Source organism: Schistocerca cancellata, chromosome 3, assembly GCF_023864275.1.
Source record: "Schistocerca cancellata isolate TAMUIC-IGC-003103 chromosome 3, iqSchCanc2.1, whole genome shotgun sequence".
Classification (NCBI taxonomy): Eukaryota; Metazoa; Arthropoda; class Insecta; order Orthoptera; family Acrididae; genus Schistocerca; species Schistocerca cancellata.
The window spans coordinates 792650426-792677010 of record NC_064628.1 but is presented as its reverse complement, the minus strand read 5'-3'; the positions used below and the strand labels follow the sequence as shown (position 1 = coordinate 792677010).

The window sequence follows — 26585 nt, the reverse complement described above, 5'->3', positions numbered from 1 at the left end:
ATTATCAATTAACTTCACCCACGTCAGTTTTCACTATTAATTATACAGATTTTGTAAAAGATCATTGCTCTTCACACAATAATACCCTTTGAATTCACATCATTACCAAACTCTTATTTGTCACTGTACATACACCGTGTAAAAGATTTAACAACAAGTTCAGTACTTGTATTAGGTAAGTACTACTAACATAACATTTTTGTTATTTCTATATTTGGTATAGATCCAGTACTCTTCTATTTACAGGTTAGCTACAATAATACATCAAAAAGAATGAACATAATATAAGGAACAAAGTCAACTGTTACAAAAACTTTGTGAATTAAGAGTAGCATGGAAATTAATCAGGTATTTTTTTTTCAACAACTTGCCACATTACCTTGTGGATAATGAGTATGTCATCAAAATCTCTTAATATTAGTTGTTTAGATGCTATTGCAATTAACAGTTACATTGTAAAACAATAACATTAAATCTCTTAATTTTATTTCCCGTAAATAAAATGCATGGTACACTACATGAAGAAAATAATCAAAATATATGTCCTTCACTTCTTTCTGTATCCCAAACACTCCTCTACATGAGATTCACTATACAACAAATGTAATCTAATATCAATAAAAATATTGATATTATGAAAGCTAGGACACAATGTTTAGTACACTTGACAATACATGTGACACAGATTTTTTTCAAACAATTTAGGTACAGTATTTTGTTTCAGTAGTTTAGGCATGTTTTTCATATGTAATATTTTTGATGAAAATTAATGAGAAAGTGTCACAGTAACCAAATTAAGAACCACAAAATTTTGTTATAAGATGTAAAAATAATTTATGCTTATCTTTTTAATTCTACCCAAATTCTCAGGGAGGGATGCTGTACTATGACCAAAACTTTTAAACAGGAGTGTCTAGACATGAGGAGAAAACTGTGTACCAGTGGGCAAAAAATCTGAAGTATTGGTTATCAGATATTCCTTTCATAATATACATTGCCTGACAGAAAAATTGAAGACCCAGAAGGGGAGGAAGAAATGAAATGAAACTTCGTAGTTTGAAAGGATATGTGATGTTATTTCAGACGTTACAAAACTGTGTCAAATTTACAAAGAACTTCGCAGTATGAGCCCACTTAGCAGTAACATGCTGCAACTGCCACGGCACTGATTCAGTTGGGATGGGTGCCATAAAACAATTGTACCTCCCCTGAGGCAAGCTGGCCACAACTGTAGTAACTGGTCCTTGATATCCCACATACTGCCACTGGGAAGGAGTTGATATCCGAGCTGATCCCTCATGTTCTATCAGGAACAGATCTGAGGACCTTCCTGACCACAGAAGTACCTCATCAACATGCAAGCAGTTTATAGAGATGCAACTACTATTTCTAGATGAGCACTGTCCTGCTGAAAATTGGCACTATGATACTGTTGCATGAGAGGGAACACATGAGGATGGCAGGCATAAATGTGAAAGGGTTACAATGTGCTTGGAGCACTGTGTGGCAGTCTTCCTTTGTAGTGGCCAGATGTGGTCAACCAGGATGTTGATGGTGAGTATGCCTGCTCTCATGTTTCAATGCAGTCCAACAATGGGCCACTATCATATCTAGATGCCCCAAAAATCTGGATATAGTATGATTCAACCTTCTGTCTGAATAGAGATCCATAATGAAGTTCCTGTCGAACTCTGTCAGGACCTGATAACACTGTTTCATATAAGTATGCGACATCTCTGTGTACTTCACAATGATCACTCAACACCTGATACTGTTCACACTCCCTATATTCCCCAGCAGGCCTGGTAACATCAATATGCACAAACAACACTAATTCATTCTGATGGTTATTCTACCTGTCACAGACAACTGCAGTTCTAATCATTTACATATCTGCTGGTGGTGTGAAAGTACATGAAGTTACATTGACATCTAACCATGTCTTCTGGGTGCTCTTTTTTTTGGGGGGGGGGGGGATTGGAAAGTAAGGCACAAAATTTCTTGTCTCCTCTGGTATTGCAGCAGGAATATTGAAATTTCATGATGACATAGTTTGAAGTTTGCACTACAGATGGTATTTTGTTTTCATGTGCAGCTCTAGTGAGAGAAGCCTGAACTATGAAACAAACATGTGACACATTTTACAGTCATCAACCTGTGTAGAGCAGCAAAGCATAGTTCGATATCTGTGGGCCAAAGGACATAAACTGATTGAAATTCACAGGGACACGCATGGTGTGTATGGGGACAACTGTATGGACTGTAGCAATGTCCTTCTTCCAAGAAGGCCATGTGAACCTTAGCATTTCACCAGTAACAGCTGCAGCCTCACAGAATGTTGGAGCCATTGAGGCGGCAATTTTGAACAACTGGCATGTGCAACTATGAACCTTATCACAGCAGTTCAACACTTCTTACGTTGCAGTGTACAATATTGTTCATGACATTGAAATTTTGTAGAGATATTGCTTGCTGGGTGCCTAAAAACCTGACAGAAAACCAAAAGGGCTAGCAAGTGGTGACAAGCTTGGATCACATAATGCATTAAGCTGCAGGAGGGCATGACTTTCTGAAAGGAATCGTCACTGGTGATGAGTCATGGGTATACCACTGTACCCTCAAGACCAAAAAGGCCTCTGCAGACTGGAAACATGTTGGTTCCTCAGTGCGAAAAAATTCAGAGTTACTCAGTCTGCTAGGAAAGTGCTTGTGGCAATATTCTGGGACATGCATCATGTGTTAGTGGTGGACTTAGCTGAACACAGAACCACTGTGAATGCTGCAGCCTACATTAAAACTTTGGTTAAGTTGCATAGTGCCCTTCATGACAAATGCCACAACATTAATGCTGATGGTGTCAAACTTCTACATGACAATGCTTGCCCTCATGCTGCTGTTCCTCTTCATGAGAAAATTGCCAAATATGGGTGGGAAAGAAGATACAAGGCGAGGAGGGGATAGGGTGAGGGAGGTCTTTCCACAGATGACTCAGTGGATGCACAAGAAGAAAGGAGAAGGTGAGGGAGAGAGCAGGGAAAGGGGGGTAAATGTAGGGGAGGCAAGGAGAGGAAGATGGATTTGAGGTGGGAGACAGGGAGGGAAGAGAGAAAGGGAGAGGGGTAGAAAAGGGGGGAGGGAGGGAGAGAGAGAGAGAGAGAGAGAGAGAGAGAGAGAGAGAGAGAGAGAGAGAGGAAGGGGAGGAGAGTGAGTGTGGGAGGGAGATGGGGAGAGAGAGACAGCGAGAGAATGCCTGCATGTTGGGTGAGGGAGGGGGGGTGAGTTGAGACAAAGTGGTGAGAGATGGCAGTACCTGATCTGGATGGGGAAACACTGCTGTGAACAGAAGAGAGAAGGAATAAGGTAAGATGTGGCAGCAGAAAGCAGATCAGTGGTGGCTTAGGCCAGGAGCATTGTTAGAGTGCAGGATCTGCTGGAGAAACAATTCCTATCTGTATACTTCAGATAAACTGCTTCTGGAAGTGCTTAGATGGCTCACATAGTGAAGCAGCTGTTGAAGTCATTAGTGTTGTGGTGCGCAGCATGTTCGGCACACAGATGGTCAAGTTTGTGGTTTGCCACAGTCTGGAAGTGACCATTCATGCAAGTAGACAGTTGACTTCTGGTCCATCGTGCCTTTTATATGGCAGAAAATGTCACTGAGTGGACTGTGGTCGAGCTATTCAAGGCCAGGGGGAAAAGTTCTCCCACATCCTTCACCAGGGCTTCAACTAACTCTCGTCAAATCCTGAGATGAGGGATATCCTACCCATAGACTCCAACATCATGTTCTGCCACCCATCCCATCTACAGAATATCCTTGTCCATGCCTGTTCAGATCCTGCTCCCAATCAGGGACTCCATGGGTCATTCCCTTGTCATCAAACTAGATGTAAGACCTCTCCTGTGTACCCACCAATTATCTTCTGACTCCTCCCCTGCAGTCCAGCCACTGTCATTTCCTATTTTGCAAGAGGCAAGGCCACATGTGAAAGCATTCATGTTATATTTCAGTAACACTGAAATTACTGTACAGCATTTTATGTGGGCATAACAAGTAACCAACTGTCTACTCACTTGAATGGTCACCACCAAACAGTGGCAAACTGCAAACTTGATCACCCACTTGCCAAACATGCTGCATACCACAATGCAAATGGCTTCAATAGTTGTTTCACTATGTGAGCCATTCAGATTCTTCTTTCCAGCTCTAGTTTCTTTGAACTACACTCCTGGAAATGGAAAAAAGAACACATTGACACCGGTGTGTCAGACCCACCATACTTGCTCCGGACACTGCGAGAGGGCTGTACAAGCAATGATCACACGCACGGCACAGCGGACACACCAGGAACCACGGTGTTGGCCGTCGAATGGCGCTAGCTGCGCAGCATTTGTGCACCGCCGCCGTCAATGTCAGCCAGTTTTCCGTGGCATACGGAGCTCCATCGCAGTCTTTAACACTGGTAGCATGCCGCGACAGCGTGGACGTGAACCGTATGTGCAGTTGACGGACTTTGAGCGAGGGCGTATAGTGGGCATGCGGGAGGCCGGTGGACGTACCGCCGAATTGCTCAACACGTGGGGCGTGAGGTCTCCACAGTACATCGATGTTGTCGCCAGTGGTCGGCGGAAGGTGCACATGCCCGTCGACCTGGGACCGGACCGCAGCGACGCACTGATGCACGCCAAGACCGTAGGATCCTACGCAGTGCCGTAGGGGACCACACCGCCACTTCCCAGCAAATTAGGGACACTGTTGCTCATGGGGTATCGGCGAGGACCATTCACAACCGTCTCCATGAAGCTGGGCTACGGTCCCGCACACCGTTAGGCCGTCTTCCGCTCACGCCCCAACATCATGCAGCCCGCCTCCAGTGGTGTCGCGACAGGCGTGAATGGAGGGACGAATGGAGATGTGTCGTCTTCAGAGACGAGAGTCGCTTCTGCCTTGGTGCCAATGATGGTCGTATGCGTGTTTGGAGCCATGCAGGTGAGCACCACAATCAGGACTGCACACGACCGAGGCACACAGGGCCAACACCCGGCATCATGGTGTGGGGAGCGATCTCCTACACTGGCCGTACACCACTGGTGATCGTCGAGGGGACACTGAATAGTGCACGGTACATCCAAACCGTCATCGAACCCATCGTTCTACCATTCCTAGACCGGCAAGGGAACTTGCTGTTCCAACAGGACAATGCACGTCCGCATGTATCCCGTGCCACCCAACGTGCTCTAGAAGGTATAAGTCAACTACCCTGGCCAGCAAGATCTCCGGATCTGTCCCCCATTGAGCATGTTTGGGACTGGATGAAGCGTCGTCTCACGCGGTCTGCACGTCCAGCACGAACGCTGGTCCAACTGAGGCGCCAGGTGGAAATGGCATGGCAAGCCGTTCCACAGGACTACATCCAGCATCTCTACGATCGTCTCCATGGGAGAATAGCAGCCTGCATTGCTGTGAAAGGTGGATATACACTGTACTAGTGCCGACATTGTGCATGCTCTGTTGCCTGTGTCTATGTGCCTGTGGTTCTGTCAGTGTGATCATGTGATGTATCTGACCCCAGGAATGTGTCAATAAAGTTTCCCCTTCCTGGGACAATGAATTCACGGTGTTCTTATTTCAATTTCCAGGAGTGTATATATGTGGAAATTATATCTCTAGCAGCATTCCCTGTGCTCTCACAATCCCTCTGGCCTAAGCCTCCACTAATCTGTTTCCCACTGCGTCACCTTACCTTTTCCCTTCTCTCTTTTGTCTACACCACTCCTTCCCCATCCAAATCATGTACAGCCTTCTCCCACCACTCTATCTCTCCCTCTACCATTTGAGCATCCTCCCCTCCCCTACTGTCTCTCTATCTCTGCCATATATCATCAGTTTTATACTACAGAGGCCAGTGCATATCTCTTTTCTTGGTTAGTGTGTTTATCGTGGATAATCACTGTAGAATGGTATAACTGAAGAAAAGCACAGTTCTCTTTGAACATTGCAGCCATTCAGACACAGGACAATATTTCCACGTATTATCATACCTAATATTGAATATCTGATTAGTTTTAGATAGAATTGTCAATACAAAAATTATAAATAATTAATAATAAACTCTGCCAGTCACTGTTAATCTTTGCTGTGCATATAAAGTTGGGTCCCAGTAATTTGTATGGAGGCACTCTACATACACATTAACAGTGATGAATAGATTTTATTGTTGGAAATTGTTACTTCTTGACAGAAGTGAGGTAGCATGAATTTTATGCTATTTAAGGGCACAGTTTTAATATTGCCACATACACTGTTATAAATGACTTTGTGATATCTGATAATGATCTGTTGTTTGGAACACATTGCAAATATAGGAGTAGTTTGAACCTCATTTATGTTGCAGTCTCACAATACATGCAAAATATCTTAAGATCTAGTCAAAGAACAGAGAACTTGTGAAACTTCTAATAAACCTGAAGCATTTTTGAATTTTGTGTGAATAGTGGGAAAATATGTGAATGAGAATCTAGATTTGGGGTTGTGCCCTGCAAGTATTGTAATAAAAACAAGTTTTTTTTTTTTTTATTGTGAGTGAGTGGAAGAAAGTGCATTCCTATGGGACAATGAGCATCATGAGAGCTTACAGGGCTTCATAATTCATATTAAAATAGTATGTTCTATGCTGTCCTCAAGAAAAATACTTCTGAAATTGTAGAACTAGTGACACTGTAACAAATACTTTTCTTCTGATGTTTTCACAGACTTTTAAAATGATCTGCCACTTTGAAAATAAGAACATAATCAAATTTTGGAAAGTGTTGTCCAAGGCTATGACAGTGCCTGTTCTAATACGAAAGATAATGAAGGCATGTGGATAGTAGGAATCCGTAACAAAAACACTTTGTAACACAGCTAAAGCATTTGACACATATCACATTAGACCTCGGTGAGCAAGTTGAAGTGCTATGATTTTATTAGTGTTGCCCTCACTATCTTACAGTCCAATTTAGATGACAGATGGTATCCATCCAAGGATTAATAACATGTGGACAGATGCTAGAATATGATGTGCCTCAGTAATACTGAAGGTTCTTCATCAACAGCTTTGAAATTTTGACACAAATGTTCCATTCAAATACTCATGTGTTTTTATATACCTACTGGAGTGTTATCTTATAATATATAAATAGATATTTAATATAGAAAGGGGAAATAACATTACCAAAAATCTCAAAAAGTACTTGACCAATTTATTTCAAGCTTTTACTTGCTACTCTAATGAACACACATACACACACACAGATATATAAATAAAGGGGAAACATTGTTACTAAGCATCTTGAAAAGTTCTTGATCAGTTTACTTCATGTTTTTACATGTACTCTAATTAATTTATAGATGGCCATAGGATATATATATATATATATATACATCCTGTGGCCATCCAAATCTTGAAAAGTTCTTGACTCGTTTACTTCATATTTTTACATGATACTCTAATGAACATTTGGATGGCCTGTTAAAACCAATCATGAGAAAGAAAATGCTGCCTTTTGCCCTGCTGTGAATATATGCACTTTTGTTTTTGTTTCTCAAAATAACTATGACAGAAAGGCATTTAAACCATTAGAAGAACTGTTTCTCCCTTACACATTATTTCTTATTATATATGTTTTTAAATAAAAGTTGTGTACACAAAAATGTTCTGTTTTGTTTGCTCCCTTGCAGTTGGTTTTCACAGAAAACAGAAAAGTTGTACTTATGGCTTGTCAGCTTATGACTGTAACAGCCCCACTACTACATAACCTGAAATTGTTATAACGATAAGCAAGTGTCAAGATCAGAGAGAGGTACTGGAGTAGATGGTCAGAGAAGGATGAGAGCAGATGGCATAAAGGGGGAGGGGGGGGGGGGGGGAGAAGCAGGGCCAGCTCTAGGGGAGGAGGGGGCAACCGTGCTACTGTCCAGGCTGCTGGAAGATTTTTAGGGGCAGCAAGATCTTTTAAATTTTTATATATGTGCAAACGGATGCATTAAATAAGATAATGAAAGTTGTGCTTAAATGAAGAAGTATGAGAATAAGCTGGAAATACAATTTCTTTCACAAAATCTGGTGACTTACTGGAAATTATCTGTGGCATTGTGAAACAGATGACAAATGAAACATTGCAGTTTTTGTACTTCCTTCTTTTGTCAATCAATACTATAACAAATAAATAAAGAATTAGTAAAATATGTCCTTCCCATCACATGCCACAGTCATTTGAGTCCAGACTAGGCACCCCCTACCCTCCCTATTCACTTCATTGTAAGTGACTTGTATTGTGATATTCCTGTCTTTCCCTGAATATTTTTGTATTTCCTTCTTTTGTCGATCAACACTAAAGCCTGTTTAATTTTTCTTGTTACTTGAAGTCCTTTTTCTGCTCTGAACTCTTTGACATGATTTGGAAAGTTTCATCCTTCTGCAATTTCTGACAACATAAGCAAGCTGCCACTGTACAGTGCTGTAGTGAACAGTCATTCAGTATGCAGTGAACTTGTGTGCATTTGTTTCTTTGTCTTTGTTGTGTGCTATGAATATATTCTGCATGTGAAGATAAATGTCTACAAAAATAAAGTAATGAGTAATGAGCACAATCCATCAGCTCTGGAAGTACTGCAAGAACTCCACTCCCCACTTGTCATTCTCGCTGCAACATTCATGGAGCTCCTCTCTCCACACCACATACTCCGCTCTGTTCCGATGACAAGAGAAATTGAACAGATTTTAATTTTAAACTTTGTGGGTGGTATAATTTAATTTTGGCTGACATAGTTAGTTTTGGAGTTGTAACTCAAGACGTATCACACTGTAAACATTTCACTTATGCTTCAATGACTGGTGGCTCACACCTGGCTATGGTCGTAAAGACACATTCACATCAAAAAGACAGATGAGTAAAAACAAAGATGATTTGACTTACCAAACGAAAGCGCTGGCACGTCGATACACACACGAACAAACACAAACATACACACAAAATTCTAGCTTTCGCAACCAATGGTTGCCTCTTCAGGAAAGAGGGAAGGAGAGGGAAAGACGAAAGGATTTGGGTTTTAAGGGAGAGGGTAAGGAGTCATCCCAATCCTGGGAGTGGAAAGACTTACCTTAGGGGGGAAAAAGGACGGGTATACACTCGCACACACACACATATCCATCCACACATATACAGGCACAAGCAGACATGTACAGAGGCAAAGAGTTTGGGCAGAGATGTCAGTCGAGGCGGAAGTGCAGAGGCAAAGATATTGTTGAATGACAGGTGAGGTATGAGTGGCGGCAACTTGAAATTAGCGGAGATTGAGGCCTGGTGGATAACGGGAAGAGAGGATATATTGAAGAGCTATCCATGATCTGAAGGCTGACCGGTCCATTGTCATTCTTCCGGCGGACAAGGGTTCCACGACCGTGGTACTTGATCGTCGGGAGTATGTGGCTGAGGGACTGCGTCAGCTTTCAGACAACACCACATACAAAGTTTGCCAAGGTAATCCCATTTCTGATGTCCAGGCAGAGCTTCAAGGAATCCTCAGAACCTTAGGGCCCCTACAAAACCTTTTACCTGACTCCATCAACCTCCTGACCCCACCGACACCCCGCACCCCTACCTTCTACCTTCTTCCTAAAATTCACAAACCCAATCATCCCGGCCGCCCCATTGTAGCTGGTTACCAAGCCCCCACAGAACGTATCTGTGCCTACATAGATCAACACATTACATGCAGTCTCCCATCCTTCATCAAAGACACCAACCACTTTCTCGAACGCCTGGAATCCTTACCCAATCCGTTACCCCCAGAAACCGTCCTTGTAACCATTGATGCCACTTCCTTATACACAAATATCCCGCACGTCCAGGGCCTCACTGCGATGGAGCACTTCCTTTCACGCCGATCACCTGCCACCCTACCTAAAATCTCTTTCCTCATTACCTTAGCCAGCTTCATCCTGACCCACAACTTCTTCACATACCAACAATTAAAGGGAACAGCCATGGGTACCAGGATGGCCCCTTCATACGCCAACCTATTCATGGGTCGCTTAGAGGAAGCCTTCTTGGTTACCCAGGCCTGCCAACCCAAAGTTTGGTACAGATTTATTGATGACATCTTCATGATCTGGACTCACAGTGAAGAAGAACTCCAGAATTTCCTCTCCGACCTCAACTCCTTTGGTTCCATCAGATTCACCTGGTCCTACTCCAAATCCCATGCCACTTTCCTTGATGTTGACCTTCACCTGTCCAATGGCCAGCTTCACACGTCCGTCCACATCAAACCCACCAACAAGCAACAGTACCTCCATTATGACAGCTGCCACCCATTCCACATCAAACGGTCCCTTCCCTACAGCCTAGGTCTTCGTGGCAAACGAATCTGCTCCAGTCTGGAATCCCTGAACCATTACACCAACAACCTGACAACTGCTTTTGCATCCCGCAACTACCCTCCCGACCTGGTACAAAAGCAAATAACCAGAGCCACTTCCTCATCCTCTCAAACCCAGAACCTCCCACAGAAGAACCACAAAAGTGCCCCACTTGTGACAGGATACTTTCCGGGACTGGATCAGACTTTGAATGTGGCTCTCAAGCAGGGATACGACTTCCTCAAATCCTGCCCTGAAATGAGATCCATCCTTCATGAAACCCTCCCCACTCCACCAAGAGTGTCTTTCCGCCGTCCACCTAACCTTCGTAACCTCTTAGTACATCCCTATGAAATCCCCAGACCACCTTCCCTACCCTCTGGCTCCTACCCCTGTAACCGCCCCCGGTGTAAAACCTGTCCCATGCACCCTCCCACCACCACCTACTCCAGTCCTGTAACCCGGAAGGTGTACACGATCAAAGGCAGAGCCACGTGTGAAAGCACCCATGTGATCTACCAACTGACCTGCCTACACTGTGACGCATTCTATGTGGGAATGACCAGCAACAAAATGTCCATTCGCATGAATGGACACAGGCAGACAGTGTTTGTTGGTAATGAGGATCATCCTGTGGCTAAACATGCCTTGGTGCACAGCCAGCACATCTTGGCACAGTGTTACACCGTCTGGGTTATCTGGATACTTCCCACTAACACCAACCTATCTGAACTCCGGAGATGGGAACTTGCTCTTCAATATATCCTCTCTTCCCATTACCCACCAGGCCTCAATCTCCGCTAATTTCAAGTTGCCGCCACTCATACCTCACCTGTCATTCAACAACATCTTTGCCTCTGCACTTCCGCCTCGACTGACATCTCTGCCCAAACTCTTTGCCTCTGTATATGTCTGCTTGTGCCTGTATATGTGTGGATGGATATGTGTGTGTGTGTGAGTGTATACCTGTCCTTTTATCCCCCTAAGGTAAGTCTTTCCGCTCCCGGGATTGGGATGACTCCTTACCCTCTCCCTTAAAACCCAAATCCTTTCGTCTTTCCCTCTCCTTCCCTCTTTCCTGACGAGGCAACCATTGGTTGCGAAAGCTAGAATTTTGTGTGTATGTTTGTGTTTGTTTGTGTGTGTATCGACGTGCCAGTGCTTTCGTTTCATAAGTCAAATCATCTTTGTTTTTAGATATATTTTTTCCCATGTGGAATGTTTCCTTCTATTATAGACAGATGAGTAAGTGTGATATATGAAAATAAGACATAATTGATTAATGACATTGTGAAAAAAGTTGACAATGTATGAAAATGTATAGAGGGGAAGGGGTGGGAGCAGAACTTGACATTTTCACTCAGGGCAGCAGAAATCCCGGAGCAGACGCTGAGAAGGAGATAGGCAGACAGAGAGGGAGAGGAGGACAAGGAGGAGGAGGAGGAGGAGGAGGAAATGGGCAGAGAGATGGGGTGGAGGTGATAGATGGAGAGAGGGGGGAGGATAAGCAGACTGACAAATAGAGGGGAAGGAGGAGATGGACAGAGAGAGGGGGAGAAGGAGATTAGGACATATATCCAATTCACATACATATTGAGCAACTGTAAACCATTGCCAGTTTCACTACTTTCTGATATTCATAAATGACTTGGACAGATCTTATTGTTTGCAGATGACTCAATCTTATTAAATATTTGGGGGAAGACCTCATTCGGGCAATTCAAGAAGCAAATGTTTTATTCAGTATGGCCAAGAAAATTATTCAAAAACAGGAATTCTGCTGTGGAGAGATTTATGATAGGAATTACCAGGAGAGAGAGAAAATTAAATAAATGGATTATGGAATAAATAGATGATGTAATTATGGCTGTTATAAAGATGGAATGAAGGTGGGTAGAATTTGTAACAGTGTTAATGGATTCTAAATACAATAAAAAAGCATTTTGCTTGTTTCCAACAGACAAAAAGACTGAGGCAATGTTTAGGAGAAAGTTGGACAGATGGCATAAATTATGTAGGAGCAACATGGATGTGTATAGCTACAGATTGTAATGCATGGAGGAGTCCAGAAGTGACTTTTATCCAGCAGTGGATGCTAAATATGCTGCCTCTGCTGCTGCTGCTGATGATACATCTGGCTAAAAGTCTGACAGTTATTTCCATCTCTTTACATTAATCGTTGTAGGTAAAATGGACAAGCTAATTGGGCAATCTTTCCATACTTACAAGAATCAACAGAGACAGGCAGACTGTTGGGTCGTGACTGTTGTGTGATTCTTTGTGGCAGGGCCATTTGCAGCACCATCTTGTCACCAATGCTAGAGACCTGCAAAGTAAATGACAAACACCTAAATAGAATTGTGGAATGGACTGGTCAATGTGATCTATTATAATAAAATGCCAGAACCTATTGAGATAGCTGATATCTTAAGCACTAAGGGAAAGTAGCTGATCAAAAATGAAAATGCCTGTTAAGTTTGCAATGCAGTATATTTTCTTTCAGACTAGACTATCAGAGAACCATTTTGTTTTCAAGCAAACAAGATATGAAATCTGCGTTGCCTTTCAAAGGGACACCACAGTGCACGGATCTTCCCGTAAATCACATAACATTCAACAGGATGAGAAGAAATGAAATTTAGGCAGATTTGCATTGCATGGCCAGTTTAGCTCAGTGTGTCATGGCTCTTTCTTCTGAAGCAATGTTGTTTGCACAGTTTCATAAGTAGTGTTACTGATTGCCCATAGAGATGACAATGATATACTAGAAATATCAATATTTTATAGAAATAATATCGTTATTCATATTTTGATATTACAGTATTTATACATCAATAACATCAGTACATTTCACTGACATATTGGACTTTAATAATTTATTTCATTAGTACTGTACTTGTACTGGATACTGAATATAAGCAATCACTCTTTTTCATTCATCCCATCCAATAAACTTATCAAAATGAAGGTTAATTAAATATTTTAAGTATCACATTGGCATATGATATCTCAATTACTCTACATATATAGTTATTACTTAATCATCTCTTAATGAATTCATTTTACTTCTTAGTGTTCTAAATAGTACACACATATTTTTCAAGTCACTGTATAAGTGCTGAATAACTTCATTAATTCTCAGTGTATTTGGAGCCACACACTTGATGGGAGCCAATGACTGCACTGACCATTCAACATGACTTGTTTCAATTGAAAAAACAAGGTTTCAGTCGTTAGGTTTTCACAGACCTTAATATTAAAATGGGACAGTACACTGTCATGTTGTTCCAACATCATCTAATAGACAAGAGATACATTTCTAATAACTGTACCAGAACCTCTTGAATTAATACCAGGTAATGTTGCATATTAATGACCTTGTAGGCAATATTAATAGTAATCTCAGACTTTTTACAGAAGATAGAGCTACCTGTAATGAAGTACTGTCTGAAAGAAGCAGCATAAATATTTAGTCAGATCTTGATAGAGCAAAGATTGGCAACTTGCTTTAAATGTTCAAAAATGTAAAATTGTGCACTTCACAAAATGAAGAAACATAGTAAATCACTGTTGGACTCGACCATCTCATACAAATACCTGGGTTTAACACTTTGTAAGGATATGAAATGGAATGATCACATAGCCTTAATCATGGGTAAAGCAGATTGTAGACTTCAGTTTATTGGTAGAATACTGGGGGAAGTGCAGTCAGTATACAAAGGAGATTGCTTAAAAATCACTTGAATGACCTCCATTCTAGAATACTGCTCAAGTATGTGGGACCCATACCAAATAGGACTAAAAGGGGATACATATACAGGGAAGGTCAGCACAAATGGTCACAGGTTTATTTCAGCCACGTGAAAATGTCACAGACATGTTGAAAGAACTGAACTGGCAGACTCCTGAAGATAGATGTAAACTATTCTGAGAAAGTCTACTAACAAAGTTCAAAGAACCAGCTGTAAATGATGGCTCTAGGAATATAATACAATCCCCTATGTATTTCTCACATAAGGATTGTAAGGATAAGATTAGAATAGTTACAGTAGGTACAGAGGCACTCAAACAATCACTCTTCCCCCACATATGTGAATGGAATGGGAAGAAATCCTAATAACTGGTACAATGGGACACACCCTCTGCCTTTCACTTCATGGTGGTTTGCAGAGTGTAGGTGTAGATGTAATGTGCACAAGAACTCGTGTACCCTGAGGCGAGCGGAGAGGGGGCAAAGGAAAAAATACAGTGTAGTCATGTATTTTCCTTCCACAAAAATGATTTAAAAGTTGTTATTACACAGGTTTTACATGGTCAGAACTGGAACTTTTTAAGGCTACCAAGTGCCATTCACCTTCCAAAATTTTAAAAATACTCCATAGCCCCAGGTTCACCCCCCTCTCTCCAACAAACTGTTGTATGAGTGCCCTTGAATGTGCACCTTTCAAGCAGAATGGCAGAATATAAGGTCCTGTTAGCTGATCTTGTACAATCACCACCCAAAAATTTATAGAGACTAAATGATAGTGAGCCAAGATGACAATAACATAAGATATTGCAGTTGCAATAGTTGAAAATGCCATCATGATTCAAACAGATCTAATTTATGAACAATACAAACTGTTCTAAGTTCCACACTCTAGTAATACACTAGTTACTGTACAATGGTACAACTGAATTCTAGGTTCAAAATCATTTGGTTCCCCTGTTTGCACACATTGTTTATGACATAGCTGCAGCTACTGTTTAACCAGTACTCTTCACACTGTGTTCTTCAAAACGTGGATTTCACTGGCATGTTGACAGGTAGTTACTGAAAAATCTTCTCCTACATGTCCCAATATGACTCCTCAAATCGTACTATGTGAATAATTCTTCATCATGAACTTTGTTTAGGTCTCTGTAGCATTAATGATTTAGTTTTTCGTAAATATTGACATGAATTTCTTTTAATGAAGATGGCACTTGATGGGAAAACTTTTACCTGTACACTCGTTTGGATTTCTCAGTATGGTATTACATGCTGCTCCCTCATAGTTATATTAAGCAGATGTCTGCAAGTTCCTGTAATGAATAATGCTACATCTTTGATAAGCTGTTATTTTAAACCATTCCCTGGCCCAGGATCTTGTTTTCTTCTTCTTTAAACACAGTACCATAGTCAGTGCTAGAAATGCACTATCTGTATTTGCAACCATTCTCACTAGTGCCAAAATACAGCATACACGAAAAGTGTCTGCTTCAAAAGTAAAGTTAAATCGATAAGCTTTCTTGTATCATATGAATGCAGATCTGAGTTGGTTTTGAAATTTTCAGTGCACGTTTTTACACACAAAAAAGTGTAGTTAACATAAGAAGGTGCCCTGAAAATCCAAAAACTGCTCAAATCTACAAACATATAATACAAGAATGTGCAATGATATAGCCGTGTAAAAAGAGTAATCATGGATATGGCATAGAAACAAAGAAACATTCAAGATACAAAATTGTGTAGCAAACTTCTGGCACAAATAAAAAAATATCTACATATAAAGAAAGAATAAATAAGCTCTTCTTCTTTAAACATAGTGCCAAAGTCAATGCCAGGAGTACTTTTCTGCATTTGTGGCCATTCTCATTACTGTCAAAATATTCATAAACATGAACAGTAACTGCTTCAGTGTGAGATTAAACTGATGAATGTAGTCTGAACATGTATAGGCTTGCTCACTAAATTTGTGGGTAGATAAGAGTGATTCTATCAAACACGTTTGATCGTTTACGGAGCCTCTAAAGACACCTTGTACAAATTTGGTTTGTACTATAAAAATATTGTTGGGATTGGAACAGATAATGCTAGTGTTATGATGAGAGTAAATAACGATGTACAAGGAAAACTGGAAAAAAAGGCGCTCCAAGGCTCATGTTCAGTGTGGGTGTCATCCCAATCAGCTTGCCATCTCTCACACAGCAGAAGGGACAATGCCAAGGAATATACAATTTACGGCTTCCAAAACATATAAGAGGTTCATTTAATCATAAGTTTGGCATTTGGGTATAAAGAACTGTACAGAATGATTAATGAACTTCATGACTGATGAAAAATTGGTAGAGCTTGTGGACTGCAGTGGCTGTCAGTATATTCCACTGTAGACAGGATATTAAACCAGTGGAATGAACTGAAGACACATTTTGAGATACCACACCAAAACTGTAATACTGCATTATTATATAATTCACTGAGGTGACAAAAGTCATGGGATAGCGATTTTCACAAATATAGATGGCAATAGTATCATGTACATGAGGTATAAAAGGGCAGTGCATTGATGCAGCTATCATTTTCACTTAAATGATTCATGTGAAAAGGTTCCCAACATGATTATACTGCACAAAGAGTATTAACAGACTTTGAACATGAAATGGTAGCTGGAGCCAGACACATGGGACATTCCATTGCAGAAATCATTAGGGAATTCAGTATTCTGAGGCCCACTGTGTCAAGAGTGTGCTGAAAATACCAATTCAGGCATTATCTCTCACCACGGACAATGCAGTGGCCGACATCCTTCACTTAACGACCAAAAGTAGTTATGTCTGTGTAGCATTGTCAGTGGAGCAACACTGCGTGAAACAACCACAGAAATCAATATGTGACATACAACGAATGTATCTGTCAGGACAGTGTGGCGAAATTTGACGTTAATGGGCTATGGCAGTAGACAACCAATGTATGTGCCTTTGCTAACAGCACAACATCGCTTGCAGTGCTCTCCTGAGGTCATGACCATTTCAGTTGGACCCTACATGACTGGAAAACTGAGGCCTGGTCAGATGTGTCCGGATTTTGGTTGGCAAGAGGTGATGGTAGGGTTTGAGTGTGGTGCAGACCCCACAAAGCTATGGGCCCAAGTTGTCAACAAGGCATGTGCAAGCTAGTGGTGGCTGTGTTTACACGGAGTGGACTGGGTCCTCTGGCCCACCTGACCAATTGTTGACCTGAAATGTCTGTGTTTGGAGACCATCTGTAGCCATTCATGAACTTAATGTTCCCAAATAATAATGGAATTTTTATTGATGACAATGCACCATGTCACTGGCCACAATTTTTCTCAATTGGTTTGAAGAACATTCTGGACAATTTTCCACTCAGATCGACCGACATGAATCCTGTGGCATATAATCGAGAGGTCAGTTCATTCACAAAATCCTGCACTGGCGACAATTTCACAATTATGAATGGCAATAGAGGCAGATGGCTCAATACTTCTGCAGGGGATTTCCAACGACTTGTTGAGCCCATTCCACATTGAGTTGCTGCACTACACTGGACAAAAGGAGGTCCAACACAATATTAGGAGGTATCTCATGACTTATCTCAGTGTATGAACAAAGGAGAAAGCCCTACACCTTGGTCTCTGGATTGGTCATACCACATCTGGACACTGATCCCCTAACTGTAAGGTTCCAGATTTGAATAAAAGATAAGACACCTGAAAAGAAGAAATTTGATAACTGAGCAAGCTGTACGTGAACTTCATCAACAACACATTAAATTTATAATAAATGCAATACATCAGCTCCATTTGAGTTAAAATAGTATAGCACTTGCAATCAATAATATAAACAAAATGCATATTCAATATAATTTGGTAATGACAATAGAATTTTTCTGGTTGTTCCAGAGTTCAGTACCTGATAATATTGAAGTGCTTCAGAAAAATAATTTGCTGTCTTATAAAAATTTGCTGAAGGTTCACAAATAATCTTTAATTCCCCTATTATCCCATTTCCAATATTCAAATAACGAAATATCAGTTATAGAAATGCAATGGAACATTGTAAACTTTATACAGTAGGGAGAGAGTTAGAGAACACTTTAGAATATTGGTTACAGATTACATAGTATGAAGATGCAACTGGTAAAAATTCATTCACAGAATTGAGTGATTTTGCTTTTTTTCATTTTGTTATGACCTTATTTGAATGTTGAAGTTGCAAGGTTTTTACTGTCATGAATGTAACAAAATCTAAAAGTGCATTATTATCAGAGTCCATCAAAATGTATCAGTCATTGTCAGAATTAGGGGATGTTAGGGCAGGTGAGGATAGAAACAGATAATTTGCAATGAGGAATTGTTTGTTTTGTTGCTCAGAAAATACAGCGAATGGCCATAAAGGAAGGTGTTTTTAAAACAATTTAATTAATGTAGAGTTATGAATAAACTTATATGTAGATATTTATCTCTGTGTGTACATTACTTGCATGAATGTAATCCTTTAGAACATGTATTATTGCAATATACATTTCCATAATTATGTCTCAAATACTGCACTTTTAAATTTCATGTCTTCACAATAATTGCCAGTAGTAAGGTATCGTAGCATAATAGATAACCATCGGTGGAATTGCGTCTCTTATTGTATTATTTTGTCTTAATCATGGGGCTGTGAATGTCCTCAGAAATCTATCAAAGAGGTGGGTGGGAAGGGGGGAGGGGGTGTTGGCAAGTACCTATGTATGACGATATCAACGTTGGGTGAATAATTTCCAGTAATGTGTCAAATGTTGGACCCTCATCACATAAAAAGTTACAATAATCGTTTTTGTTTTCATCATCGAGTTTTCGTGATTTAATTTTGACACTTCCTGAACCATTTTTTCCTTCTTGCAACAGATTAGAACTATTATTGCACAATAATATTAAGCAGTCTAGGGAGAGCATCAATAACATTGCACAATGTTATGCATTATTATTGAATGTCTAGGCACCCTGTAACAGAATGATAAAATTACGCACAGTTGGCAACACTGATACTAACGTGCAACACTCTTGTTTCTTTTCCGCACGCTGGTACCTTCAGGGGCTCAGCATTTATTTGCATCATACTGGATTGGCGATTCCGGAGTTCCTGAGCTGGAGACTTGTAAGTGCCGTCAGTTCTCTGTCACTGCAAGGTCTGGGGGCAGGCACAGCAGTGGAACATTGTCGCAAGGAATGGAGATCTTGGCTTGACTGCCCAGATCGTGAGGAAGGTAAAAGCCTCTAAAAAAAAGTAAGTAAAAAAAAAACCTGAATCTCAAGGTGTGCTGCATGCCAATGAGATGCATGACTGTTGAGGTGAAACAGTCATTAGTGGGTAACTTCTGCAGAAACTGCCGCACTTCAGTTGTAAAAGGATTACTCAGACAAGTGGGATTCTGCCTGAGTGGACTCTTATTTCCCTAGCTGCCCATAGAAGCAAGGTGGAACTCTCGAAATTTTCTCCTCATCCCCCCAGCGGAATGGGTGGCCCGCTGGTAGGTACCAGCAATCAGTCTCTCGACAGGCGTCATGTGACAAGTCCTCCTGACTGGATTTTTTCAGGTTAGTTCAGCTTTTAGTAACAGAATGCATGCTGTTGATCAGAAGGCGTATTTGATAGTTAAAAGAAGAGAAGGAAGCTCTGAGAAAGTGTCACCTTTTTAAATTCGAAACGGTTTAGAGGGCATAGCAGGTACATTAAGCTCTGTCAAGCCATTGTGCAGTGGGGTGCTGTTGGTCGATCCCTGTAGTTCGCAACAAGTGACAAATCTGCAGAAAAAATAGTTCAAATGGCTCTGAGCACTATGGGACTTCACTTCTTTGGCCATCAGTCCCCTAGAACTTAGAACTGCTTAAACCTAAATAACCTAGGACATCACACACATTCATGCCCGAGGCAGGATTCGAACCTGCGACCGTAGCGGTCGCGCAGTTCCAGACTGTAGCGCCTAGAACCGCTCGGCCACTTAGGCCGGCCAATCTGCAGAAAGCGAAAAGCCTTGGGGAGTATTGTGTTGAGAGTTAGTTACACACCACTATGAACTACAGCAAGGTGTTATGACGCGCAGGTGGACATTCCCAAAGAAGAACTGAAGCTGAGTCGGCCCAAGAAGGCATTTTTAACGCGCAGAATATTACGAAAAAGGTGGAAGTCGATGTGGTCAACACTGAATAGGTCCTGGGGAGCAGACAGGGCTCATTTGCTCCAGTTTTGTAGGTCCTTCGTGCTGTCACTGATCGACTATTGGTGCACAGTGTTTAGGTCAGTGAAGCCTTCTTAACTGATGATCATTGATGTTATAACGAGATCAGGTTGCCCATCGGCGCTTACAGGACCAGCTCATAGCCATTCTCTGTGCTGAGGCTGGTGAAGTGCCGCTTACCATCCGGTGACAACTCCTCGTGGTGCACCAGCTGTGTAAGTTCCTCACTACTCCCAGTTCCCCAGCGTACCACACCATTGCTCGTCGAGCTATGAAACGCCTCTTTACCAATCGTTCACAGGCAATGAGGCCATTTGGGATCTGTGCGAAGTGTGTACTGGAATTTCTTGGTGTGGGGCATGTACAGGCTCAAATATTTGGTTCTAACCGACTGTCGTCCTTGTTACTGCAGAGGCCATGCATGATTTTTGATTTAGTGCAGTACAGGAGAGATTGCACTCCTGCTTATACTGTTAAGACATTTTCCGACATTTTAAATTACCCCACAACTACGTTGCTGTCTCCAGGGATGGGTCTAAACAGGGAGATTCTGTCTTTGCTGCCGCATTATTTGCGATCTTGATGTTGTTGGAGCAGATGAGATGCACCACGCCTGCTAAAGTCCTCGTCTGTTCCAACTCCCAGAGTAACCTTCCGTCTTTGCAATGCATGTATGCAACCGATAAAGTAGTTCAGGATATCCAGGACGCCCTTCTCCACTTACAAAGGCTGGGGATGGAGGTATCTTTCTGTTGGGTGCCACAGGACATGGGTACTGCAGGGAACAAAAGGGCGGATGTAGTAGCCAAGGAGGCATGTCGTGATTCTCAGTAGTTCAATGTGTCATCTGCCTGCATGCCATCACGTTGCTGTTGAGGTACAGAGGCATGCGCCCATGGGAAAAAGAGTGGCTGGATGTGCAGATGATAAGTTGTGTCTATTGAAGTCCACAACATGGCCATAACATACCTTCTTCCAGCCCTCAGGCGGGGTCCTCCTTACTTTTGAAAGGACACAGCCCTATGACATATGGCTTCTTGCTCTGGCGAGAGGACCCTGCAATTGCGGTGCTTGTGGTGTATAGATAATTGTGTGCCATATTTTAACAGACTGTGTTTTATTTTCAGACTAGAGGGCAGCAGCAGATTTGCCATTATATCTGTCCCGTATTTTAAGTGACATTCAAACAAATGTGGTTAGAGTTTTAAGGTTTTTTGACGTGTCCAACTTGTTTCCAAAAGTTTTTGGGATATGTTCTTAACCTATGAACAGGGTGACTGACACCCATGTTTCTTGTAAGTGGACAGCCAGTCACATTTCTCTAAGCTGTTATTTTAGCTCCTCTGTAGCTTTCTTATGTTTTAATCCTAGATGTAGCATTCTTAACTCTTTCTCCGCTGCCTTTGATGAGCGAGGTGGAATGATTGCGTGTGTCAACGAGAGTGAGGTGGGAGTGAGTGAGTGTCATCTAGTGGGTTAGTCCTCGCGGTGTGACATTTCCTAGTCCGTTGACCCAACATTCATCTCTTTCAGTATTCGTAAGGGCTCTGATAACCTCGCCGTTGAGTGCCCGTTAATTCCAAACACACACACACATACTTGCACGCTGCTCTCTTTGTAACGGATAAACATCTTGCATATTTCAACACACAAAACTATTTTCTTGCTTTGTCGCCTTTTGTCGAGGAACTGCACTCGTAACGCCAACTGGTGATCATAGTGCAAACTCTGTGAGTATACGGTTCTTTTCACGCATCAGTTATATTTGTACACCTAATAATTTGGAAAATACTTCGATAACAAATCATTTATAGTAACCATGTGCTTTGGTTCATCGATGCTTTTAACAAATGTAACTGGTAACTCGTAAGGATCAGTTGGATAGGCATTCGACATGATATTAAAGATTGCTGGACATTTATGTCGTTGTAGGGAAGAGAAATGACAGAGTACTAAGTGAACTCTGAGGACGTAATCTACTGCATAAAAAGAGTCAACGTTTCACTTTTCTGAATCCTTGATAAATCGAAATATGTGAAGAAACAAAGTGGAAAGACTGGCTACCGCTTTCTGACTACTTCGTTTATATTGCCCGACAGTTGTACAGACGTACCATTTAATCTCCAGAAGTAGATAATACCTAATCTTTAAATTCCATGTGTCTACACACAGAGAAGGATTAGGTGACACCACGTAAAGAAAACTAATAAATCAGATCAGTTAGATCTTTCACGACAGCGTACGGACAACAAAGTACCACGCGTCAGCTGTCAGTATGTTTATAGAAGAAAATCGGATGTCATCCCCAAGAACTAAATTGTGGAACTGAGCCATTGGTGTGCACGCTAATTTAAATCTTTTGTAGTTCACCTATGTCACGCGAGAAGAATAACAAAATACATCATTAAACTGGGCCACATTTATGTCGTTCATCTCTTTAACCTGAACGACTGTATAGGAATTGAAGCTATAACACTTTAAAAAACGAAGAAGTGACAGAGCAGGAAAAAGGAGATCATATTTTAGTCGAAAACCCAGAGTCTTAGGACGGTAAGTTATCCTTGTACATTTGTGGATGACATGGACACCTCCCGATTACGCAGTCTCTTGACGCAGCTCCTTCCAGGAGTCAGCAATGTAGGTTACAAACAGTTTTATCGCAGCTGCTCAGTTGACGTTGTACCTGTCTGGTCAAACGACACAGAGTGAGGAATCGGAAGGTACCACACTGGTTTCCAGATAATAATGCGCACAGGAGGCAGAAGCGGGAGCAACGTATCCTTGTTCAGTGCGCTGCCGGATCATAACACACACGTGACGTCTGATACTGCGTTCTGATATCACCGCGTCGTGTGCATCACTGATTGACTTCACCCATCGGTGCGGGTGTACTTCCGCGTTCACGCCCATGGCGAAATTTTCTGTGTGGCAGACATCTTAGCTTATTCGCTCCCTTTAATTTTTATCGAGGCGTTATGTCCCTATGATAGACGGCTAATTACGGTAATCAATAGACTAAGCAAGTCTAAAAAGCATAATTTCGACGGAAAGACGGGAAGTAGTTTAGCTTATACGTGTTCCGGAAATGAATGGCCAAGATGAAAGAAACTGTTTATTTTGCTGCCATTACTGTAACATTTCACGTTATCATCAAAGTCAATTAGAAATTTGGTACGTAGCTCGGAATAATCAGCTACTAGCCGTTGATTTATTACGCAATCCATAACTGGGTAACAGCGACGAAAAGCTAAGAAGCACACTTCGGAAAAAATAAAAGTTTTCACGTCACTGACGATAGAAAACTAGAAATGTTAGGGAAACAGCATTTAGTGGCACCTGGTTAGAATCTGCGTTCTACGTAGTCTTACCTAGGTCTCTTGTCTTTTCCCTTGATTGTTTCACACAACATATCTATGAAGGGGGGTTGGGGAGGCAGATGGAGGGGGTGACGGGTAGGATGTGAAAGGGGGGGGGGTCGCTTAGCCCCTCCTGGAATCTGCGTACACACTTTTATTCGTTTCAGAATTCTCTCGAATGCATAGCAACCACTGTCTGCGACGCTAACAAACTGCAGATTATATAGTCTGGTGTGACTGGAAACACTGACTTTAGCGATGACTACCAGTCATGGGAATTTTTTTGTTTTCCCGCCGTTCACGAGAAATTGTGATGATTGCTTTTCGTGGTGACAGATTCGGCGCTATTCCGTAGTCACGAAGTATATGAACCTGCTGAAATAGTGTCACCAATCTTTCCTCTGTTTCTTCCTCGTATAGCTCTTTTCCAGCTGCAGAAAGGGACCGTTCCATTACCTTGCAGCGCGGTTTCCATCAAAACAAACGTCACCAGCTTCCTTAAAAACGCCCTGTCCTCTTGCGACACAATGGAATCCCAACGGCGGTTTACCGTTTGTCTTCACATGGCAGAGCTATTGCGGTAGACTGTGAAGAACACAGACGCCTGTGCTTAACCTGTAAGTCCACAAGCTGCAGCCGAAGCAGAAAATCCCATTTTATGCGCTAGAAGACAGGATAAAAAGTGTACATTGTCAAGGTAATAAAGATGTCCTCTCCAGGAAATGGAAGCTTGTCAATTCTATGGGGTATTACACAGGGCCAGTTGCTTCCCCAGAGCTACGAATTCCGCCGTTCAGTGTGTGGGCCCTAGTTAGAATTACGTCAACAATCCAAAAATATGTAATTTTCGAAACACAGTTCAGTTTTAGTAATACTAGTCAGTATTAAAAAAACGGAAATCGTGAAAGTGATGAAGTAAAGCCATTAATGTGTTCAGATGTGTTTTGTAAGCAAAGAAAGTGTCGAAGATGATATCAGATCTAAGAAGGTTTGTTTTTCAGTTTACAACCTGTCCCTCCAGTTCGAGGAGTATTTATATTGGTTATGTTTATTGATATTTAACAGATTTTCTCAATCGTTCTGACTTTTTTTCTGCTTCAGATTTTTAATTTTCATTTAATACCACAGTATAGGACTGCAAGTGAATTGTTTGTAAATATTTTCAAGCTGTATTTCGTAATTCGATGGACATGCGGGGTTGAATCATGAGGATGCAAATTGAGATCGTTGAATTAAAAATGTTGCATCCACATTCATGTTAATACCATGACAGTTGTAAATTGCTTATACAATTGTTTACGCTTACTTTTAAAATATCAAAGTAGCTGATATATCTTTAAAATATTAATTGGATAACTATGAATCGTTAAAAGTATTATAAGTTTTGTGTTTTTCTTGTCAAATACAGTTCCTCCAGCATAACACGTTTTCCAGCTCACCGAATCAATTACATAAAAAATGGTGTTTCAGAATTCCCCCCCCCCCCTTATGAAAAAATTTCTGCAGACACCCATGTTTCCCACTGGTTACCAAGATCATTTTTTCACAAACTTTGCAAACCTGAGCCCAGAGTTTTGATGTCGCCAATACATTCCATAAAAAAATTGCTCAAGTCGCGCTTCGTCTATGTCGACTATATTGTTACGTCGATTGCTATACCAAAAATGTTTTGTGGCAGTCCGTTTGCTAATATTATTTTACAGCAGTATTACCGGGATCGTATATTCTATGATGCGGAAGAAAAAGAGAATTTGGAAAGTAATTAAATTTGGGGTTCAGCGCTCTGTGGACAACAAAGTGTTTAATGGAGTACGAGGTAGGATTGGTGAAGGATGAGGCAGGAAATTGGATACGGCTATTTTAACGGAATTATTCGGACATTCACTGGAAGTGAATTAGGGAAACCGACAAAAACTTAAATCAGTATGGCCGAAGAAGCTCTTCCAGAAATGAGTCCAGTGCGTTATCAGCTGCTGATTTCCAGAGAATTCATTATCTGGTTTTACATTTCTGGCGAAGATTATAGACAGTAAGCAAATGCTGCACACTGTCTTTTCCGTTCATAACCTTCCTGAGCATCAGAATATATAGCTTAAAGTTAGTTAAGATCCGTCGTTGCTAAGTTGGTAGGACGCCAGTATCCAAGTGCAGAAAGGCGCTAAAGTGGTGGCAAGGGACGCAGGAAAAGACCAAGGTCTCCTCGACTAAAAACTGTTACGTCGTTGCATTCCAGGCCTTTCTACAGTGACTGCAATGTTTCCAGTAAGTGAATTTACACAAACGGTTGTTAACTTACTACTTCATCACTTTTATACATTGGTTGCTGCCTCACCTCAACAAGAAATCAACTTCCAATAGGAAACCAACTTAATGGAGTCTAGATGATGAACATGTGAACGACAACCTGGCACCTAAATCATGAGTGCATGATCACTGCTCTCTAATCTAGAATCAAACATCAGTTCCAGAACCCTGTTCCGCCCTCGTCAGTATTTATTCGTACAGCTGAAACTTATCCAGGAGAGTAAAAAGCCCGGTCCACACGCAACGATCTGTCTGCGCAGACATCGGCGCAGATGTCTGTACATGCAAAAGATCGCTGCAAATGTGGTGTGTTCACACGACACAAACCCCAATCTATTACTCGCCCGCCACCTGTCGGTATAGAAAAGAAATATCAGTGGCAAGCGACTACGCTCCCCGTAAACGTCAAAAATTTAATTCAGTAATTTTGAAATATAGAAATGGAGGAAATTCTGTCGTGGTCTGTGTTCGCAACTTGTGTTGCAAAAAACATTCAGACCAACCGCAGGAAAGAGAGAAAGCGGTCAAAATGGT

The 26585-nt window shown here is 41.5% G+C and overlaps 1 protein-coding gene across 1 annotated transcript in view; it reads right to left on the bottom strand.

Moving 5' to 3' along the window:
- Window positions 1-26585, bottom strand: part of LOC126176569 (proton channel OtopLc-like) — a 180132-nt gene that overhangs the window by 104812 nt on the left and 48735 nt on the right. Inside the window, exon 6 of the mRNA XM_049923730.1 lies at window positions 12630-12729. Coding sequence (XP_049779687.1) covers window positions 12630-12729 — 100 coding nt within the window. The remainder of the gene's footprint in view (window positions 1-12629; window positions 12730-26585) is intronic.